This window comes from Akebia trifoliata, chromosome 14 (assembly GCF_017979445.1).
Source record: "Akebia trifoliata isolate Shusen 1 chromosome 14, ASM1797944v1, whole genome shotgun sequence".
Lineage (NCBI taxonomy): Eukaryota > Viridiplantae > Streptophyta > Magnoliopsida > Ranunculales > Lardizabalaceae > Akebia > Akebia trifoliata.
Window position 1 is genome coordinate 3,989,743 of NC_141388.1, and position 19,942 is coordinate 4,009,684.

The window sequence follows — 19,942 nt, forward strand, 5'->3', positions numbered from 1 at the left end:
GTGGTGGTAATATCACATTCCATTTTCTAGTATATACTAATTAAAATGATCTCAATGCCATCATCTCATCCAAGAGGTTGAAGATGAATGATTTTGAGAAGAAAAAATTCAAAGGTTTTTTAGTTACTTAGGTCAATTTTCATTAGCCTATAAAATAAGACTACGGTAAAGGGGGAGTGTCATCTTTCCAGGGGTAGAGCCGGGATTTTGCTCTCATGGGAGCAACCAAGAACCCAAAAAAAAAAAAAAGGAAAAAAATTGTGGAGGCAATCAATAGAGGAAATTTTTTTTGTGAGGGCAACTAATATAGAAAAAAATAATATGAGGCAATAACAACAAATTTTCTTATCCGTCACTGTTATTAATCGCAATAACTAATATATATTGATAGACTTTGAAAATTCTTGTAGGGGACAAGTGTCCCCACAACCCCCAATGTAAATCCTCCCTTGCATCCATCCAAAACATGACTATCTCAAATATGTACAAAGGCCCCATATCAACTAGGTTGTTAATGGATCGGATCAAGCCTAAGATTTGATCCAATAACTTTGGGTTTAGATTGAGAATTTAGATTTCAATAAGATTCCAAATCTAGTATCTTATTGGATTGATTCTGGATCAATCATGGTTAACTGATTTGAAGCAAATTCAATTGTTCTTCAATGGCAATTCTGGATTCATAAGCGGTTAATGCCTGTAGGTCGTGAGTTTAATGCTTAGTATGAGTATTAATTCCTCAAGGGTCACTCTTGAGGGTGCACCCTCACTTATCTGGTGCGTGTGATGTCTAGACGTTACATGTGTCTCGGGACTAGTCCTTGGACAAATCATAGTCTATGGACTAGACAAGTTTAGATATAGGCCCGATCAGCTGTTTACAAGATACCAGGCTATCCCCCCACCCAAAAAAAGAGAGAGATCCTACTATTGAGAAAAAGGTTATCGGATAAGAGTTTGATATGAACCTTATCGGAGTTCCGGATCCAAACTGGATCAAATTTTTAAAGTGGGCTGCCCAATTCGAATTTTTCGTTTTGATTGGTGATTTTAGATGATGAGGAAGTTGAGACCTAAGGGAGGCCAATCATGTGCACGCGTCCCAAAAACAGATATACACGTGGCGTATCATGATGAGACCGTCAGTGAGAAAAATATGACCGCGTCAAAATTATAAATAAAAAAAATTCATTCGCGCATGGAATCTGCCCTTTTTAATACCAGATGTTTCTGGATATTTCTTGAAACTACAATAGTGGCGCGTGAGTCTTATTGATCCAACGGCTGAGAATCCACGATAATCGATTAGAACTCTCTGGAAACATGTCTCCAACACTATATATAAACAAGAGACCCAAAAGCCCCATCACTCAAGTTACTGTGTCCTATCAAGTTTTTTCTCTAAAAATCGTTTTTTTTCTTTCGTTTTTGCTCTCTTATTAAGCTCTTATTCTTAAAATCTGCCAAGTTTTGATCGATTGAACTGAGAAGAATGGCGGGAAAAGGTGAAGGTCCAGCGATTGGAATCGATCTTGGGACGACATATTCGTGTGTTGGAGTTTGGCAACACGACCGTGTTGAGATCATAGCAAATGATCAAGGAAACAGAACTACGCCTTCTTACGTAGCTTTTACAGATACTGAACGTTTGATTGGAGATGCGGCCAAGAATCAGGTCGCAATGAACCCGATCAACACCGTCTTTGGTAAGTTTTCAGATTTGAATTTCTTTATTCGAATGTTTAGTGACTATTTATGATTTTGATGATGTTTTTAAGTGTATTGAGAAGGAAATAGTTTTTTAGAAAGCTTGTTGCTGCTGTATGTCTCTCACTGAATTTTCTTAAATTAGAAGTTCGTGATAATCTGATGCTATGTGTTGGATCTATGAAGTTTATTTGGATTCGAGCTTTTGTTGGAATTTTGGGTTTCATATTGTCCATTAATCTTTTAATTTATTTATATTTTTCTGATTGTTTTTTAGAGTTTAGATACACGGTGTATTTAATTATTTATAGGATTGTTCATGAGCGTATTCAGGCTGGGTTTGGTTTAGCCCAAGCCCAATTTTGAAGAGGTGGGCTTTACTGTAGACCAGCCTTGTGCCCCTTTTGTGCTTAAGTTGGCCAGGTCCAACCGTAATGGGTTTGGGTATATTTTCTGATTTCGTAAAAAATTAAATTCATGCAAATTTTGGATTTATTTGATGTTGCTTTAAGATCCAATTTCCCTAGAATGTTATATTTATCCCTTTTTTTCTTTTTTATTTTTTTCTTTTTTCTTTTTTATTTTTTATTTATTTATTTTTTTTCTTTTTTGGGAATTAAAATGAATTGTAAGCTGTAAAGGGAATTTCACAATTTTGAGCGCATGTTTTGATAAATCAGCCTTTTAATTTTGTGTGATAAATCATATTTGTATATTGAGAATGTTTTAATTTGTTTTTAAACAAGAATTTTCTTCTATGCTTTCTTGAAAAGGCTGCTCTTGATCTCGATTTAAATTTAATCATTCTACGACTTGAACATTTGTTCTGAAAATTCTGTAATGTTCTTTCTCCAGATGCAAAGCGTTTAATTGGGAGGAGATTTAGCGATCCATCTGTCCAAAATGACATGAAGTTGTGGCCCTTCAAAGTAATTCCTGGCCCAGCTGACAAACCCATGATAGTGGTCACCTACAAGGGTGAGGAGAAACAATTTTCCGCCGAGGAAATTTCTTCGATGGTCCTTGTAAAGATGCGCGAGATTGCAGAGGCCTACCTTGGTTCCTCTATAAAGAATGCTGTGGTCACTGTCCCCGCGTACTTCAATGACTCTCAACGTCAGGCTACGAAGGATGCTGGTGTCATTGCTGGCCTCAATGTCATGCGTATAATCAACGAGCCCACAGCTGCTGCCATTGCTTATGGGCTTGATAAGAAATCAACAAGTGTCGGTGAGAAGAATGTACTCATCTTTGATCTTGGTGGTGGTACATTTGATGTCTCACTCCTCACAATTGAAGAGGGTATCTTTGAGGTGAAGTCCACTGCTGGAGACACCCATCTTGGTGGCGAAGACTTTGACAATAGGCTGGTGAATCACTTTGTTCAAGAATTCAAAAGGAAGCACAAGAAGGACATTAGTGGGAACCCAAGGGCTCTGAGGAGATTGAGGACTTCATGTGAGAGGGCGAAGAGGACTCTCTCTTCAACTGCCCAAACTACCATTGAAATTGATTCTTTGTATGAGGGAATTGACTTCTACACGACAATCACTCGTGCAAGATTTGAAGAACTTAACATGGATCTCTTCAGAAAGTGTATGGAACCTGTGGAGAAGTGTCTGAGAGATGCCAAGATAGACAAGAGCAGTGTCCATGATGTTGTTCTTGTTGGTGGGTCCACTAGGATTCCTAAGGTTCAGCAATTGTTGCAAGACTTCTTCAATGGGAAGGAGCTTTGTAAGAGTATCAACCCTGATGAGGCTGTTGCTTATGGTGCTGCGGTACAAGCTGCCATCTTGAGTGGCGAGGGGAATGAGAAGGTGCAAGACCTCTTGCTCTTGGATGTCACTCCTCTCTCTCTTGGTTTAGAGACCGCTGGAGGTGTCATGACAGTGTTAATTCCAAGGAACACCACAATTCCCACAAAGAAGGAGCAAATCTTCTCTACCTATTCGGACAACCAGCCTGGTGTGTTGATCCAGGTGTTCGAGGGTGAGAGAACGAGGACCAAGGACAATAACTTGTTGGGAAAATTTGAGCTCTCTGGTATCCCTCCGGCTCCCCGTGGTGTTCCTCAGATCAATGTCTGCTTCGACATTGATGCCAATGGCATCTTGAATGTATCTGCAGAGGACAAGACGACAGGACAGAAGAACAAGATCACCATCACCAATGACAAGGGAAGGTTGTCTAAGGATGATATTGAGAAGATGGTGCAAGAGGCGGAGAAGTACAAGGCGGAGGATGAGGAACATAAGAAGAAGGTGGAGGCAAAGAATGCCCTCGAGAATTATGCCTACAACATGAGGAACACAGTGAAGGATGAGAAGTTTGGGGAGAAACTTGGTGCAGCCGACAAGAAGAAGGTAGAGGATGCGATTGATGAGGCAATGCAATGGTTGGAGAGTAACCAGCTAGCAGAGGCGGATGAGTTCGAGGACAAGATGAAGGAATTAGAGAGCATCTGCAACCCCATCATTGCCAGGATGTATCAGGGTGCCGACATGGGTGGTGGCATGGATGAAGATGGTCCTTCAGCTACTGGGAGTGGAACTGGTCCCAAGATTGAGGAGGTGGACTAAGGTGCTTGTAGTTTAGTATGGTCTAGTTTTTTGGTTTTACATCTCATTACATAGTTTTGTGAGTATGGAAGGATGGATGGGGGTTTGGGTTGGTTTGTGGTGGTGGGGGGTGTCTCTCACTATGGCTTTTGGCCATAGATTGTCTGATGAAGTTTGATACTAATGAGTAATAGAAATAATTTGTGGTCCATTTTGTGCTTGCCTGCTATTACATCTTAATTTTCTGTGGCATTTGTCTGAAGGGATTACATTGTCAATTGGTTCAGCACAAGTAGTCTACCTTATTGGGGCCATCCTCTAAGTTTGGTTAACCGTTAGACTTGATTCAGTCTGTTGCACGTAGGATTTTTCAAGGGGGTGTGGATTAGTCTCACTTTTTGCTTGCAGATACTTGGGTTTGGAAATATTTAGGAAAGGTTGAATTCATCTACATGGATGTAAGAGTCGTTATCATTTTTAAATTTGTTTTTTAATTTTTAATGACTCACATGTTTAAAGATAAGGGAAAATGATATATCTAAACAACCTAAAGTAAAGAGCTTCAATTGAAGGATAAGAAAGATTAGATATTTAAATATCTTGTTCTTCTCATCTTAAAATGATTATCAATATATGATTAATATGATTTGATTAAAAGAAAAAAAAAAAAAAAAAAGATAAAATTCATAAAAAATTAAGAAAATTTAATTATAATTTTATTTTTTAAAAAAATTAATTAATTAATTAATATGATGAGTAAATTCCTTTTAGAAATTTTGTATGACCTTAGATTTGGTCTGGTCTAAGCAAAAGGGAGTGAATATGGTCCCAAGTGGTGTGACAACATATTAGTCTCATCCGAAGTGGGGGAATACCCACGATAAATAAATAAATAAAAAGAAAAAGAAAAAAAGTGGTTTACCTTTGTAACATGATCAAAAAGTAGGTGGAGATGGAGCCTTAAAAAGGGGTTTTTGATTGAACAGAACTACAGCGGTAAAACATCATATCAATCACGTCATCTGATGTCAAGAACATTATAAGAAACAAAGAAAGAAACCTCCTTAAAGAAGAAGTACTAAGCCTATACGGAGGAGGGTAGAAATTTTACTCAATTTAAAGGCATCGGAGCACTTTGAACTGGTATTAACATACGACACTAACGCCCAGAAACACAGGAAATGAGTGAGTTGATTGCAGAAGATAAGGTGAAAAATCTCCTACACCATATTTCAAGAAAGCTGATTATCATACACCTATCACAAATAACCTAATGAGATTCTTGTTTTGGATGATTCCACAAAATCACAATTTAACCATTTAGAATCTCCAATGTTCTAAAGTTAATGCTGTTAGAAGTCTTTGCTTCTCTCTTTAAAAAAAATATCTTCCCCTGTAAAACTATTAGGGAACCTAAAATTTTTCAGAATTCCCGTATCTCAATAACCCTCACACCTTTCCTTTAGAGAAAATGATAAATAATATAACTCTATAAATATCTCGATATATTATTGACATTGACATATACATCTATACTCCATCATAGAACTACGCTCATTTCTGTGTGTCTATAATTTCAGAATTCCAGTAAAAGGATGTGGTTCCTTGGGACTTGCCCACACCATCAGAGCCTAAAGATGAGTGAACCGCAGAACTCTGGGAAGCACATCTTCTCTCTGGAATTTGGTAGTACCGCATTAACTTGAGAATGTAACCATCGTCGTGCAAAGTAAAGGGTGAGCTGCCAATAAGAATGTAATGGTTTCAGAACTAAGTAACTTCTAAAATGCTCCCAATTTTCAGGAAAATGAACATAATCTTGACTTCAAAAATACTGAGGCCAACCCAAATCCCATCTTTCTTGTCCAAAGTTCAAAATGTTTCTCTTATTACTCGTACACTAACTTAAAATGATGCAGAAGTGTCCATCTTTCATCTATGTTACCAATGGTTTCAATTTCCCTTACATTGTATTCGTAATAGAAATGGCTTCCTGTGTGAAAACTAATAGTATAAAATATATTTTTAATATTAAGGAGCATTCTCAGACATTTTAGGAAAAGCTCCAGTATTTTCAGAAATAAACTACCGTGCACTTCTTTTTTCCTTAACAAATTCTACAAGATGATCGGCAGGAAAGTAACAGTACCTGTTGAAGTCAAAATGCACCAACTGCATGTCTTCCGATATCTCAATCTCAACTGTAGCTTGTGGGTGTGTCTATATTGCGAAAAAAAAATAAGGAAAAAAGAATGTCACCACCCATGAAACCCAAGAGATTCACCACACACATTAGCACAAAGCTACAAACTATATAAATACAAATTCATAGAATACAAGTGAACAGTATGGTTAAGATGGTATAAAAAAATTTGGGCATTTTTCTCAGTTGCAACCATTGAGGTCATGCATGAACCACATGCATTAATGCCTTGGAGTCAACACAATGAGAGTTGGATATCAGAGTGGTATTTCTTCATAAGAGTACCCACTGACTTAAGAATTTTACAAACATCATGGAAATCAGGCCCAAGTAGTTATAGTAGTTGTTTTCATTAACTAGAATCAGTTTTAGTTTGTAATCATCATTAATTGGCCCACAATTATTCATAGAATATTGAACTATGATGCATTGTAATAAGGTTTATAGTGGTACACCAGATCATTATTCAATGTACCACTTTACACCTTACACCTTATTGCAAGTCTACAACTTAGGCTTGCAGGTAACTTATTACAGAAAAAACTAGTCTGAACCAAATGAAGTATTATGCTTGCAGGTTTCTTGTCATAATTCTGCTTTAGACAGTGTTTTAGACACTCGGATAACATATTTTTTCCTAAATAAGATAGTGGTATGCTTTACAAAGAAAAGAAAGAGTACACATAAAACAGAAGTGCAAAAAAAAAAAAAAAAACATATTTCACAAGCATAAAACATGTCATCACCGACATCATCATCAATCAATCAAAATATTCCTTAAACCAACTATTTGAGTTCAGCAATATGAATCATGTTCTGATAGTTTAATTTCCAAAACAAAAAAAAAATGGAGATTTACACCTATTTTTTTCTGATATTCATGTATTGATCTATGGCTGATTAAAAAAATAAACAAAAGAAAACATGGTTTATCTCTCATACATATCGAATCAAGCACAAGATCAGATCTGGTTCAACCTCCAAAGAAATAACTACCAGGCCTCTGGAACCTTCCATTTCCCAAAGTCTGAAAAGAACTATGGATACTCTCTCTTGGCTCAAGTCCAATTGGAATAGACTGGGAAGTTCCAAGGGGGTAGGATTTTTTTCGGTTTCCAACCTCATGGGCCATAGACTTGTAATTTGTTTCCTTCTCTTTTTAAATAGAGAGAAACACTATTTATTTATCTAATAATTAATCCTGTTAATTTTAACTAAAGTTTTATTAAATTGTAGATAAGACTGATGAAATGTTTGCAACTGAATCCAAGATATTAGAGTATTACCCAGAATCCAATTCCATGTAATCGTTCAATTAAATCCCTCCACCGCACAATATGCCTTGAGAACCCTCAAAATTAAAATATGTTAATGTCTGTCTAACCCCCTTCAGCTTCCATCAAATACTTCATAATAAATTTCTGTTAATTCTATTGGACACCACTGAAACAGGGAAATAGTGAACTGGAAATGCTCTGTTTTATAAAGCACTGGATGTTGGATTTTTGGTCTCACTCAAGTACAATATCAAAAACTCAAAGGACACATGAAATAACCACACTGGTGCGGCTAGGGCTGTCAATGGATACAGCAATATCCAAATCCAAATCCGAAGTTTTTATCTAATATCCAAATTCGAATTCAAATCCAACGGATGTTCTAAAACTCTATCGGAATTCGAATCCGATTATCCCATCGGATATCGGATGATATCCGATTAGAATTCGAATAATTTGTATATAAAAGAAAAACATAATTTTTCCTTATCCAACTTATTTTTCATTATTAAAAAAAAACTTATTATATATTATATTATTTATATAATAAATAAATAAATAAAAAATAATATAGATTATATTATTTATATAAAAAATTAATCAAATCAAATAATATATATTATATATTATTTCAAATCGCATATTATTGGATTCAAAATGTTAATATCCAAATCCGTATCTGATAAGGATTTGAATATATAAAACTATCCGAATTCAAATCCGATACCGAAATTTTCGGATGATATCCGATTTTTCGAATTTGAATCAGATTCAAATTTTCGACTATCCATTGACACCCCTAAGTGCAGCATCATTGATTGGTAAATCAAAGTGATTGACACTTATAGGGTAAGAATCAAAATTCTCAAGTCTTGGGGCAAGCAATACATGAAAGAATACACCATCCACAAGCAAGTTTGAAATCAACTGCTACTACAATGTACAAATAAGCCCTCCTATTTAATAGAAACTTTGCATGTGATAGCCATATAAATGGAGTGCCCAATCTCATTCTTAGGTAAAAGACCATTTCAAGTTGGAAAAGAATTGGACAAAGATGTCCCCTGTACACAACCCAAGTTATGTGTTGTTTGTTGCCTATGGACCTTAGTTCATCACGTGAAAATAACATAAATTCCGTATAACTTCATATGCATGAACAATGGATATCTTAAGCACAAATTACAAGAAAAATCAAAATTTATAATAATAAAGTACAAATGTCCTAGCATGGGCACATAGTTACTCTATTCAATTAAACCATACTTCTAAATAAATATAAAATACATAAAACAGATGAAAACAAAAACATACTTGAACCAAGATAAATGGCAAAGAAAACCCTTGTGAAGGGACATTTCCCGACTCATGTAGTTGCTGATTGCGCAGCACGAGATTCTGGTGACCTGCAATCTTTTTATGAAAATAATAATAATCAAACATGACAATGACACCAATTAAGTAACTCCACATCACCCACTAAATAAATAATAAGAAGATACAAAATAAAGCAAATGAGAATACTTGTTCTTCTAACTCTTGCAAGTAGGCTGCTTTCATTCCAACCCTTCGCATCAGTTCAGCGTGCACAGCCTGAAGAAGGATAATTATGAAATTATTACCACTAATTAAGCATAATGATTCTAGTTCCATTAACTGTTAAAGGAAATGTTCCATTCAAATAAAATTATCTATTTTTTTTTAAACGATAAAAATGACCATATAATGAGCTTGGCTATATACCTTTAGATCTTCCATATCCTTTGTGCTTGTACTAGGAGGACCCTTCCAACAGATTTCCTTTCTGTCTCTAGTGATAATATTTAGTGCAATGAGAACATTTAGTGCATCATACACCCGTCGCCGTATGTTCTTCTCATCCAACTGCCGATTTGAGATAAAGACTTTCTTACTGAACATTCTTGTAACTTGTCTGGAACCATAATTATTTATATACTAAAAACATGATTAAAATTTTTGGGTTGGATCAAACCTCATCCAAAGGAACTTTATCATTGTGCATTGCTGCAAATTCTGCAATGATTTCATCTGCAACCTGGACCAAATGACCTACTCAGTTCAATCAAATGATATTAAAGTTGAAAACACATCAAGGACAAAAAAATTGAAGATAATATAAGCATGCAACAGTACATGACTATTTCTCATGTTTCTAAAATTCAAATGTAGATTTCCCTCTGAAATTTCAGTAAAATTTCTCTGTAAAAATGGTAAAATAGGATTTCATGAAGATTTTGCAACTAGTTGCCCATATAGATTCCACGAATCAATCCTTGGGAAGTTTACAGAGGACAACCCTAAAGAATAAATAATGTTTTTGGAAAGGAAAATCAGAAATCACCTCACTGTACATGGTTATTCCTTTGCTCTCAACCTTCTTACAGACTGAAAAGACAATCAATATGAAATGAGATACTCTTCAAGAACAGATCTTATCAAGAATACCATTGAAATTATTTATTTGAAGCGGTTTGCCACATATAAACAAACATTAGAATTTCAAAATTCTGAAGTTTCATTAAAATATCATATCTATTTAAGCAATAAAAGTCTGGTATCTGTTGTAACACTATGGCCATGTTTGGATAGAGCTCTTTCCAGCTGGGTCAGGAAAATAATGACACAGCTATTTTCAGGGAAAAATGAGGAGAGAGAGAGAGAAATGAGGGCCAACAGTTGCCCAACCATTAGGCCCATCTATTGACCATAAAAAGTTGATGGTAGAAACTCAGTCCTGTGAAAAAACGAAGTGGCAAAGAAACAGAAAATCACACACAAAACACAAGGATTTACACGGTTCGGCGCTGTGCCTAAGTCCACAAATTAGATCAAAATCCAAATCACTATAGTCCTTCAAGTTTAACAGTCCTAGAGATCTTTAGCAAAAACGAGAGCAGAGAAAAAAAGTGTTTCTCTCTCCCAAAAATAGAAACCCTAAACGACTTTCCCCAAAAGAATACATACATACCAAACCCTCTCCGCTTCGGAAAAGGTCCCCTTTGGTACTACCTCTTGAAGTCCAAGTCCAAACAGGAATACAAGACATCATACATAACAAGTCCTGCCTTAAATAATCCAAACTCACAAATATACCATGTTTATGCAGCAAACATCCAAATATCGAAGATTGACTAATGAAAACAGCTCAGAGAAAAACATGGATAACAATATGATGGAAATGTAAAACCTATATGAAACATATGTATGCGAAAGAATCTCTAACCCATAATACTGAACTGTCGAAGTCCCCCTCCTATAATTCGAGAAACTCTTTTCTTCTTTGCTGCACTATTCACACATAAAACATAATATCAGCTTGTGAAAGTAGAGATATACTACCAAAGCACTCATAGTCCAACCACAAAATCAATAAAATAGTAAAACCATGACATAGAAGTAGTTTAACATTCACCCATCAACAACAAGATTACTCATATCCTCTCGTGGGATATCCATATGCTCTCCACTCGTCCTATTCGCACAAGAAGTTTCGTTTGTTCCCGGATCATCTCCACTTGAAGATGAAAGGTCATTCCTTGCATTAGAATATTTTGGGCCAAAGCCAGTAGGAAAGTCTCCCAATGTCATTATCAATTGCCCTAAAAAACATACAATGTCATTATCAATTGTATAAATTCAATGGATGGAAAACCCAAATAAGTAAACACATGTTACGACTTATAACCCCACATTGATAAAGGTTTCACTGTCCGCACCATTAACTAGGTGTTTTTGGCGTATTGGTTAGGTTCATATTAACCATATTTCGGGTTCATTGGGGAAAGGGCTACCTCAGGGCCCGAGAAGGATACAAAAGTGAAAGTCACCACAAAGTCCAAGGAGAAGGGTTACGTGAGGACCCTAAAAGAAGGGTACTAAGTGAAAATCGGCACAGAGTGGCCCCCATGAATGTTGGTTGCGGAGCATTGTGGTGTTTTACAACCCAAAGAGATAAGGACAACTTACCACACCATTAACACCGATATGCTTTTATTATTTTGGTCAGATTCATAGAAAACACGCTAGATAGGATAGTTGGCAAAGTTCACAACAAAACATCTAACGTTGTATGAATTCAAATTTAGGGTTATATCCCAATTTATGCAAATCCAAACACAAATTACAAAATAAAGAAGTTAAATATTGAACGGATTCTTGAACAAACTAGAAGCAATCAATTTTTACTTTTTCCATCATCTTCGCTCGTCTAAATTTTGTGCGTTTTTACGCTCAATTTGGCCAAGAACATGGTGCATAACATAGTTGAATTACTACTATTGAAAATACAGATTTTACCCAACTAGGGTTGAGTTTCGAAGGATCCAAATCCGCCGAGTGACACTTTCACTACCTTCAAATTACTTCTATCAAACCCTAATACCCTAATTTAGTTCGGAAATTTTAAAGAAGATAGCAGTAAAAAACATTATTTCTTAAAAAAAAAAAAAGATCTACCTGATTGAGTTTGCAAGCACAGAGAGATTTGGTCTTGAAGCATTCAAGAGAAACAGAAACTCGTAGAGATTTCAAATACAGCAAAGAATATGTTTTCTTCCCGCCAACAACGTACAAGAAAAGGAAACAAATTTGGGACCTGATAGGAAACTGAGTTAAATTACGAAACTAACCTCGAATCCTGACTTTGTACGGTTTTAAAACTCGTTTTGACGTCTCGTCCGTTTGATAACCCGCGCAAGTTTGGAAGCCCAACTCACTCGAGTTTATAACTCGCCAACTTCCTTTGTGAAGTTCAACTTTCATCCTCGAGGGTTAAAGTTGAGAACAATCGTGTGAAGCTTCAAGCGCAGGTCCTCTCTCTCTCTCTCTCTCTCTCTCTCTCTTCCCCAACCCCATCTCTCTCGTTATTCTTCTTCCCCAGCTCTGTCTCACTCTTTTGTCGAGATCACAGATCGGAGAATATCGATTGTTGATTAAAGGGAAAGATTGAACATGGGTTTTTGAGATTGGGTTGTTGGAGGTCTGGATGGGATTTTTGAAAGGTGTAAAGAGAGGAGTGAAGAAGCTTTGAGAATTTCCATGGTATTTTAACTGGTTTTATAAGGAAAAACTTTGAGAGGTTCTGAATTATGAACTTTTTAGATGAAGAAGGATTGGAAAGTGGCTTTTGATCTTCTATACAACAGGGAATCATGTAGTTCCCAACTCATGGCCGCCTTTGATCACCACATACCCCAGCCTTTAATTTCTTCTTTCTTTGTTTTTGTTCTTTCTGGGTTTGAAACAGGGACATCTCTTTCTTCCTATTTTGAAGTTCCAACCATTAGTAAAGCAACCAAACATTAAAGTTAAAAATAACTTTCACCTTTAACTTTCGATTGTTTAACTTGTGAGAGTTGAACTTCTGAAAGTTTAACTCTCACCCTCAATTAATGTTTTCAAAAACACCCCAACCATGGTTGTAAAACTCGGTTTCGCATCTCATCTCGTCCAGGCTGATACCGAGTTGTCTCGGACTAGTTTTCCGATACGTTTGAGACATCTTGTGAGACATAAAAAAATTGAACGGGAATCCTAAATCTCGATCAAAAAATGACTTTGTGAATTGGTCTCATTCAACTTTGATATCGAGTTAACTCTGGCAATACGTCTCAATCTCAGATGAGTTTAAAAACCATGATCCTAAGTCGTCTCGGATGAGTTTTCTAATATGTTTAAGACTAATGTTTTAAAAATCAAACCGGTCATTGAACTGTATAACTAAACAGATCAATCCAAAGTGGTCTAACTGATTGGTACCGAAGTATGAAATATTCCATAAGTATTTTCGATTTCGTCTTAAAATCAGGTGACTTTTATTGAAAAACAGGATCCAGTGTCAATGTCAGATGATGTAGATTACAAGGTTTTAAAAATATTTACACACAAAAAAATAAATAAAAAAATCCCCACAAATTTGAATTTGAATGTGAATTTAAAATGTAAATTTAAGAATTTAGTGAATGTTGATTTCCAAATAATGAACCTCAAAAATAATAATTTTATTTATTTATTTTAAATTTGGTGTAGACATGAATTTTAAATGTTGTCTTACTAAACGTGTGGACCTAACAATTGAAATCTTACCAAATTTATTCATTTTCCATTAGTTTGTAAGAGAATAATACCTAAGGTCAAGAGGGCATGTCATCAATTTTGAAAGTCACGAGGTATCTCAAATATTCACCAAATTGAAAAGAGGTATGTTAAAAATCACTCAAAAGTTGGATCGGTCATTTTACAAATCCAATCGGGTCATTGGTTGAATAGGTTGAATTGGTTGAACCAAACAGGTCAATTGATTTTTTCAAAAGTATATTTTTTTTGTTGACTTGACCCGTAGAAGCAAACGGGTATGATCCAACCTAGTCGAACCGGCTGGTCCACTCCTATTTTTAAGACATTACTTGAGACGTCTCATTCAACAATGAGAAAAATGAACGTGGATTTTAAATCTCGTCTAATGCATCGACTTGTCTATCCGTTTTGTTGTTGGGCGATGCCAAAATGACTCAGGCAATATATCTCGATCTTGAACGAATTTTGAAACCATGAATTCTAGACCTTTAAAACACTGAACCAAGAAATTGTCCTATTGTTCATCCTGCTTCATATTATAAAAAAAAAATGCAGGTTTTTTTCATGGAGGGACATTTTGAGATTTGAAGTCTCGACTTGACTTGAGGAGAACACTCAATCCCTTCTTACCATCTCAACTAACCCTTGGTGGATAGTTCATTAATACATTTTATCCAATACAACAAATATAAGATTTACAAAATGGGTAAATCACTAATCCAACTGATTTTAAACATTTTACTCAAAGACTGAAACTTATTCTATTATTTCCACATTAATTTCTTGGTCAAATCTTTTTATTCATTTATTTTTTTTGGGTGGGGGTTGGGGGAGGGGCGTTACACATTAAATCCCATTTATTGGATTGTTAGATCTTTTATTATAAATAGCTTATTCACTATAGAAGTTCAAAAAGCTTGAGAAGACGGAATTTGATTCGATACGAAACCTCATTTATCATAACACAAACATTGCATGCTTCATCCCGCCACTATTATACACCAAAAGCAAACCCACTTTTTTTTTAACATAGAGAATTGATTCTCTACCACTGGGAGTAGAATTTCAAAGCATCAGATAAGTTGTAGGACACACATCATCCTTCTCAAACTAAATGATTTGTTTAAATGAAAATAGCTGTTCTTTGTGTTTTACTAATGATACATGTGACCTTTTTAGGGTGAGAGAAGAGATTGATTGTTTGGAGAGTTTTTTTTTTTATTTTAATCTATGATGTCTTATAAGGGGATTTTTTTTCTTCACATGAGTTTTCAAAAAAATAAAAATAATTATAGATTTTTAAAATCAAAATCCATTATTCGACCCTCATCCTCTCTCCCTCTTCTCGTCTCTTCCCTTGTTAGTAATCTCCCATTTAATTTTTGAAAAATTCACTAATTTGTCAATTTTTTTTTCATGAAAATATTATTTTACGAATTATTAAACTATTTTGAATAATTCACGGATTTTAAATTTGAAAAAAAATAAAATGTGTTTTTTACGAATTTTATGAATTTTTATAAAACTCAGTGGAAAAAAAATGGTATTATAACTTGTTGTATATTGTAAAGTGTAAACTTATAAGATGTGACATGTAACACAAGTCAACTTTAAAGCGACCATGCTTCAAAATTTTTGGGAGGAATCCACCTTTTTACAAGACAAATATCCATTTTATCTTTAAAAAATAAAAAAATAACATGACCCTCTATATTTTTTGTTTACACTTTAATTTTTCAAATTGATGATTTTTCCCTTGACTTTGGTCTTCTTTTAAAAATCAATGGAATAAAAACTTCAATGCTCTCATTGTCACCACCATCACCAATTTCATCATCACCACCACTATTAACATCAGTGGCATATGGCTAAATTTTTTAAATGAAATGAATGACACACGTATGAAGCATATGTTGCATATTTTTCATTTATCGAATTTCTAAACGAATTTTAGATCGGATTTTTGCAATCCAAAATCGAATAAAATTCTAAATTTTGATGAATAAATATTTTTGCCGTATCCTGAATTGCTAACAAGGGTCTCTCCCCCTCTATCTTGTTTTCTCACTCTCTCTTTAAGATTACTTTTCAATTATTCTAAAAAATTCTTAGAATAATTTCTCATTTATGTTGCATATTAATATATGATTTAATTAAGGGTCCGGATCCCTTAGACTCATAAGAATGACTCATGATAAAAACACATGATCCCAACCCTTAAATGTAAAATCTAATGATTGAGATTTATCATCAGGATAAGTATCTCTGAGATTCGTGTTATCAAGATGATCATAAGTCTCAACCATTTGATTTTGTGTTTAAATGATTGGGATCATATGTGTTTTTTACGTCAGTCATTCATAGTTGATATGCCAATTGAAGACTTCATACATTTAGACGCCCAAGAGTGAAGAATCTCATATCAACCTCAATAGGTTGATAAGTAGTTTCTCACCGTAGGATTAGACCATTATTTTGACTAAGAGTTTGGGGAGATGATGCCCTTGAATGAGAAATGTTCTAACCAAGCTCTTAGACTTTACAATCATCGTGATTTTACATTGTAGATGGCCAAATTCAAAGGTTAATAGTTACTCTGAAAGAGTGCCACGTTTATCACAGGAGACTGGAAGTAGTGTTGCAAACCAACTCCCGTAGGTACAGGATCTTATCTCACTAATCAGATAGAAGAGTAAAGTTATGCTATCGAATAGACCAGAAATATTTGAAGATTGGAACAATAATTTCAGATCAAAACAACATCATGGGTTGGGGTATTACGACACGTGGCAATTTGAGAATCGTGGAAGTTACAACTTTGCTTGTGGTGCAGCAAATTTAATAGGTTTTCGTGTAAACGTCACCGCCTATGTTGACCATCTCTGTCACAGAACTATCTAATCTTCTTTCACCTCTTAAAGTTAACGGTGACGGCGTCATGGATTAGCGGTTTAAGGGTTCAACTGGTGTACTCACTACCGTGAGAATTTCGTTTAAATGAGACGGTTTTGGTTTCCCTAAACAGAATCCGTTATCGTTCTCTCACTACTATTTGTTTCGTTTGATGGGATGAATTGGGAAGATGGGGATCGCTTGTGAAGGCCTCTGTTTCTGTGGATTTAAAGCCAATCTCAAAAGGTAATATTCGAAGATCATCCCATCGATCCTTTTAGGGTTTCTGATCTTTTAGGGTTAGGGTTGTCCCTATTGTATAGATTTCTTCATGGATTTGATATTGTTCTCTCCTCCTGTTTTCTGATGATTTCAGGAGGAGATTCTAGGGTTTCTTCCACATTCATTTCATATTCTGCAATTGTCGTAAAAAAATTCAATCTTTATTGGGGATAATCAACCATTATATTTTAGGGTTTTTGATTTATATGTTAGGGTTCTTAATCTCGCTAATGTCTTTGATTTTACTATCGGTATTGTGGTAATATTTTTCATTATTTGATGAATCTGGAGGTCTTTTGGTGTGATGTGTGGGATTAATTTATGGGGTTGTGTTTATGAGGTGCTTTTGTTGACGATGGTGGGATTGGGTCTGAGCATTTGTTCCCACTAGTAAGAAAAAACCCTAATAGAGAGTCAAAGAACAATGGGAGAAGCTCTCCTCACAACCTTGTGTATGGAAAATCATCATCCATCCACACTCCTGTCCATGGATTCAAGTGCTACTTCTCACGAAGAATTGGATCGGGAGATGAATCGGCAGATCATTCTCTCCAGACCACCAGATATTAATTTGCCCCTATCAGCGGAGCGCAGTCCACCTCCCCAATCGTGGAATCCGGATCCTTGCGACATCTTAGATGTTGGATTGGGGCCTCAGATCTATGAGACCGAGACCCTTCTCAGTCTTCCGAAGGGTGGGCGGAAATGTGCCAAGCGGGTCGATAGCATCTGGGGTGCTTGGTTTTTCTTCAATTTCTACTTTAAACCTGTATTAAACGATAAACCGAAAGGAAAGATCACTAGGGATGGCAATGGGGTCTCTGGGTTTGATAAATCAGATCTTAAGCTCGATGTTTTCTTGGTTCAGCATGACATGGAGAACATGTACATGTGGGTGTTCAAGGAAAGGCCTGAGAATGCATTGGGTAAGATGCAGTTGAGGAGTTACATGAATGGGCACTCTCGTCAAGGTGAGCGTCCGTTCCCATTCAGTGTGGATAAGGGTTTTGTCCGATCTCACAGAATGCAGCGGAAACATTACCGAGGCCTCTCTAACCCTCAATGTGTGCATGGTATTGAGGTTGTTCGGTCACCCAATCTCATGGTTCTTGATGAGGAGGAACGAAAAAGGTGGATAGAGCTTACAGGCCGAGATTTGAACTTCTCGATCCCACCCGAAGCTAGTGATTTTGGTTCATGGAGGAACCTACCAAATACTGAGTTTGAGCTTGAAAGGCACCCTTCTCCATTAAAGACCACCTCACAACCCAATTCAAGGAGATTGCTTAATGGGTCTGGTTTGAATTTATCAACTCAACCATCAAACCATGTTAATGGTGATGGCATGGACCTTTCGCCTGTCTGCAACAAGAGGAGGAAGGACTTTTTCCCACACGGGAATGATGATGATTGCTGTTTGCCAATTAATCCACATTCCGATCGAGTTCCTGATATGGAGATGCACCCAATTGAGCCACTCTGGTTTAATGAGTTTAGTGGAGTAATGAGGAACGTGTATGGACCTGTTACTGCCGCAAAAACTATTTACGAGGATGAAGAAGGGTACTTGATCATTGTTAGCTTGCCATTTGCGGATCTACTAAGGGTGAAAGTTTCTTGGAGGAATAGTCTCACTCATGGGATTATAAAGATATCATGTGTGAGCACAGCTCGCATGCCATTCATCAAGAGACATGACAGGACATTCAAGCTCACGGATCCAGCTCCTGAGCATTGTCCCCCTGGGGAGTTTGTAAGGGAAATACAACTTCCAACTCGAATTCCCGAAGATGCAAATATGGAAGCATACTACGATGAGACGGGGACAGTGCTAGAAATTATGGTCCCAAAACACCGTGTCGGACCTGAAGAACATGAGGTCCGTGTGTGCCTTCGTCCCCACTTTGGAGCCAATGACCTGCTATTGAGTTGAGAAATGTAAGGGTGGTTGCCTTGATACGAGTTTCATTGTTACTAACTCTGTATCCTAAAATAAAATCTATATAATGGAAAGTGCGTTCTTATTGCACACATTTATCTTTGCAACTTTGGGTCCCACTAATTACCCTGGTGTTTGTTGTTATGCATCTGGTTAGATTTTGACTGGGATTGCTGCTGAGCTTTGAACTTGAAGTTCTATAATTATTGGTAAGGATTCTGCAATCTTGTTATTGCTCTTATTCGTTTGTTTTCCAGCTCCTAGTTTCTTATTTTATCTAGACTTTTTGCAGACATTGGATGAATTGGTGTCTGACAGGTGTTCTACCCTACTAAATATAGTACTTAGTATGATGGAAAATATTGTACGAGGATATATGGTGAAATGTATGGTTTGGGCTATCTTGTTGTAACGTTATAATTTAATGAAAATGACCATGAGTAAATGTTTGATTTCATAATTAAGTCAATGCAATCATATTACCTTTTTTTTTTCTCTATCGGTCAATGTAGGGTTATCAGTTAAGATAATTGCTGCTCTTGAACTGGATATTTTCTGAACTTGTGATGTGGTACATTCTAATTAGTCAACTGTTGTTTTCTTCGTCTTTCCAATATATTTTAGTTACAAAAAATTACTATAGTTGAATAAATTGGGGTCTGTTTGGTTCGTTGAGTTGTAATCCCGAGAGTTGGAACTTCTGAAGGTCAAATTTTGAAAGTTGATGGTGAGAGTTAGTTACAACTCCGGTGTTTGGTTACCAGTGAGAATTCACTCTGGAGTTGCCAAGAACTCCAACTTGGATGATTCATGATCATCATCATAGGTAGAGGGTCGGAACTCCTTAAAAATAGAAGTTATGAAGAGTTGGAGGGTAGCAATTTTTTGAAGCTGGACATTCCAGACACAAATATGGCAACTTTTTTGAGTTGTCAACTCTCACCCCACCAATTCTCTGCTTCAAACCAGACCCTATAATACCCCA

General features: G+C 36.1%; 3 protein-coding genes across 7 annotated transcripts; 2 read left to right on the plus strand and 1 right to left on the minus strand.

Moving 5' to 3' along the window:
• Nucleotides 1–1,365: 1,365 nt before the first annotated feature.
• Nucleotides 1,366–4,479, plus strand: LOC147385614 (heat shock cognate 70 kDa protein 2-like). The gene is made up of 2 exons (XM_086423222.1): nt 1,366–1,706; nt 2,563–4,479. The coding sequence occupies exons 1-2, from the start codon at nt 1,493–1,495 to the stop codon at nt 4,287–4,289; spliced, it is 1,941 nt and encodes a 646-aa protein (XP_086279348.1). The 5' UTR covers nt 1,366–1,492; the 3' UTR covers nt 4,290–4,479.
• Nucleotides 3,914–13,087, minus strand: DPA (Transcription factor DP). 3 transcript variants are annotated; one of them, XM_086423225.1, is made up of 10 exons: nt 12,398–13,087; nt 11,182–11,368; nt 10,993–11,057; nt 10,111–10,154; nt 9,742–9,804; nt 9,492–9,632; nt 9,273–9,341; nt 9,063–9,161; nt 6,418–6,488; nt 3,914–6,009 (listed from the first exon to the last, which is right to left on the minus strand). In XM_086423225.1, the coding sequence occupies exons 1-10, from the start codon at nt 12,528–12,530 to the stop codon at nt 5,823–5,825; spliced, it is 1,059 nt and encodes a 352-aa protein (XP_086279351.1). In that variant the 5' UTR covers nt 12,531–13,087; the 3' UTR covers nt 3,914–5,822. The 3 variants fall into 3 exon arrangements, with proteins under 3 accessions (XP_086279351.1, XP_086279352.1, XP_086279353.1); XM_086423226.1 differs by lacking the exon at nt 12,398–13,087 and adding an exon at nt 12,225–12,381; XM_086423227.1 differs by lacking the exon at nt 12,398–13,087 and having other exon boundaries at nt 10,993–11,052; nt 11,182–11,319.
• A 3,626-nt stretch (nt 13,088–16,713) lies between these two features.
• Nucleotides 16,714–19,454, plus strand: LOC147385616 (uncharacterized). Of its 3 annotated transcripts, none has more exons than XR_015171887.1 (3): nt 16,714–18,956; nt 19,115–19,166; nt 19,239–19,454. XR_015171887.1 is itself a non-coding variant. In XM_086423223.1 (2 exons), the coding sequence occupies exon 1, from the start codon at nt 17,443–17,445 to the stop codon at nt 18,949–18,951; it is 1,509 nt and encodes a 502-aa protein (XP_086279349.1). In that variant the 5' UTR covers nt 16,714–17,442; the 3' UTR covers nt 18,952–18,956; nt 19,115–19,454. The 3 variants fall into 3 exon arrangements, 1 of the variants encoding a protein (XP_086279349.1); XR_015171886.1 differs by having other exon boundaries at nt 19,250–19,454; XM_086423223.1 differs by having other exon boundaries at nt 19,115–19,454.
• Nucleotides 19,455–19,942: the final 488 nt, after the last annotated feature.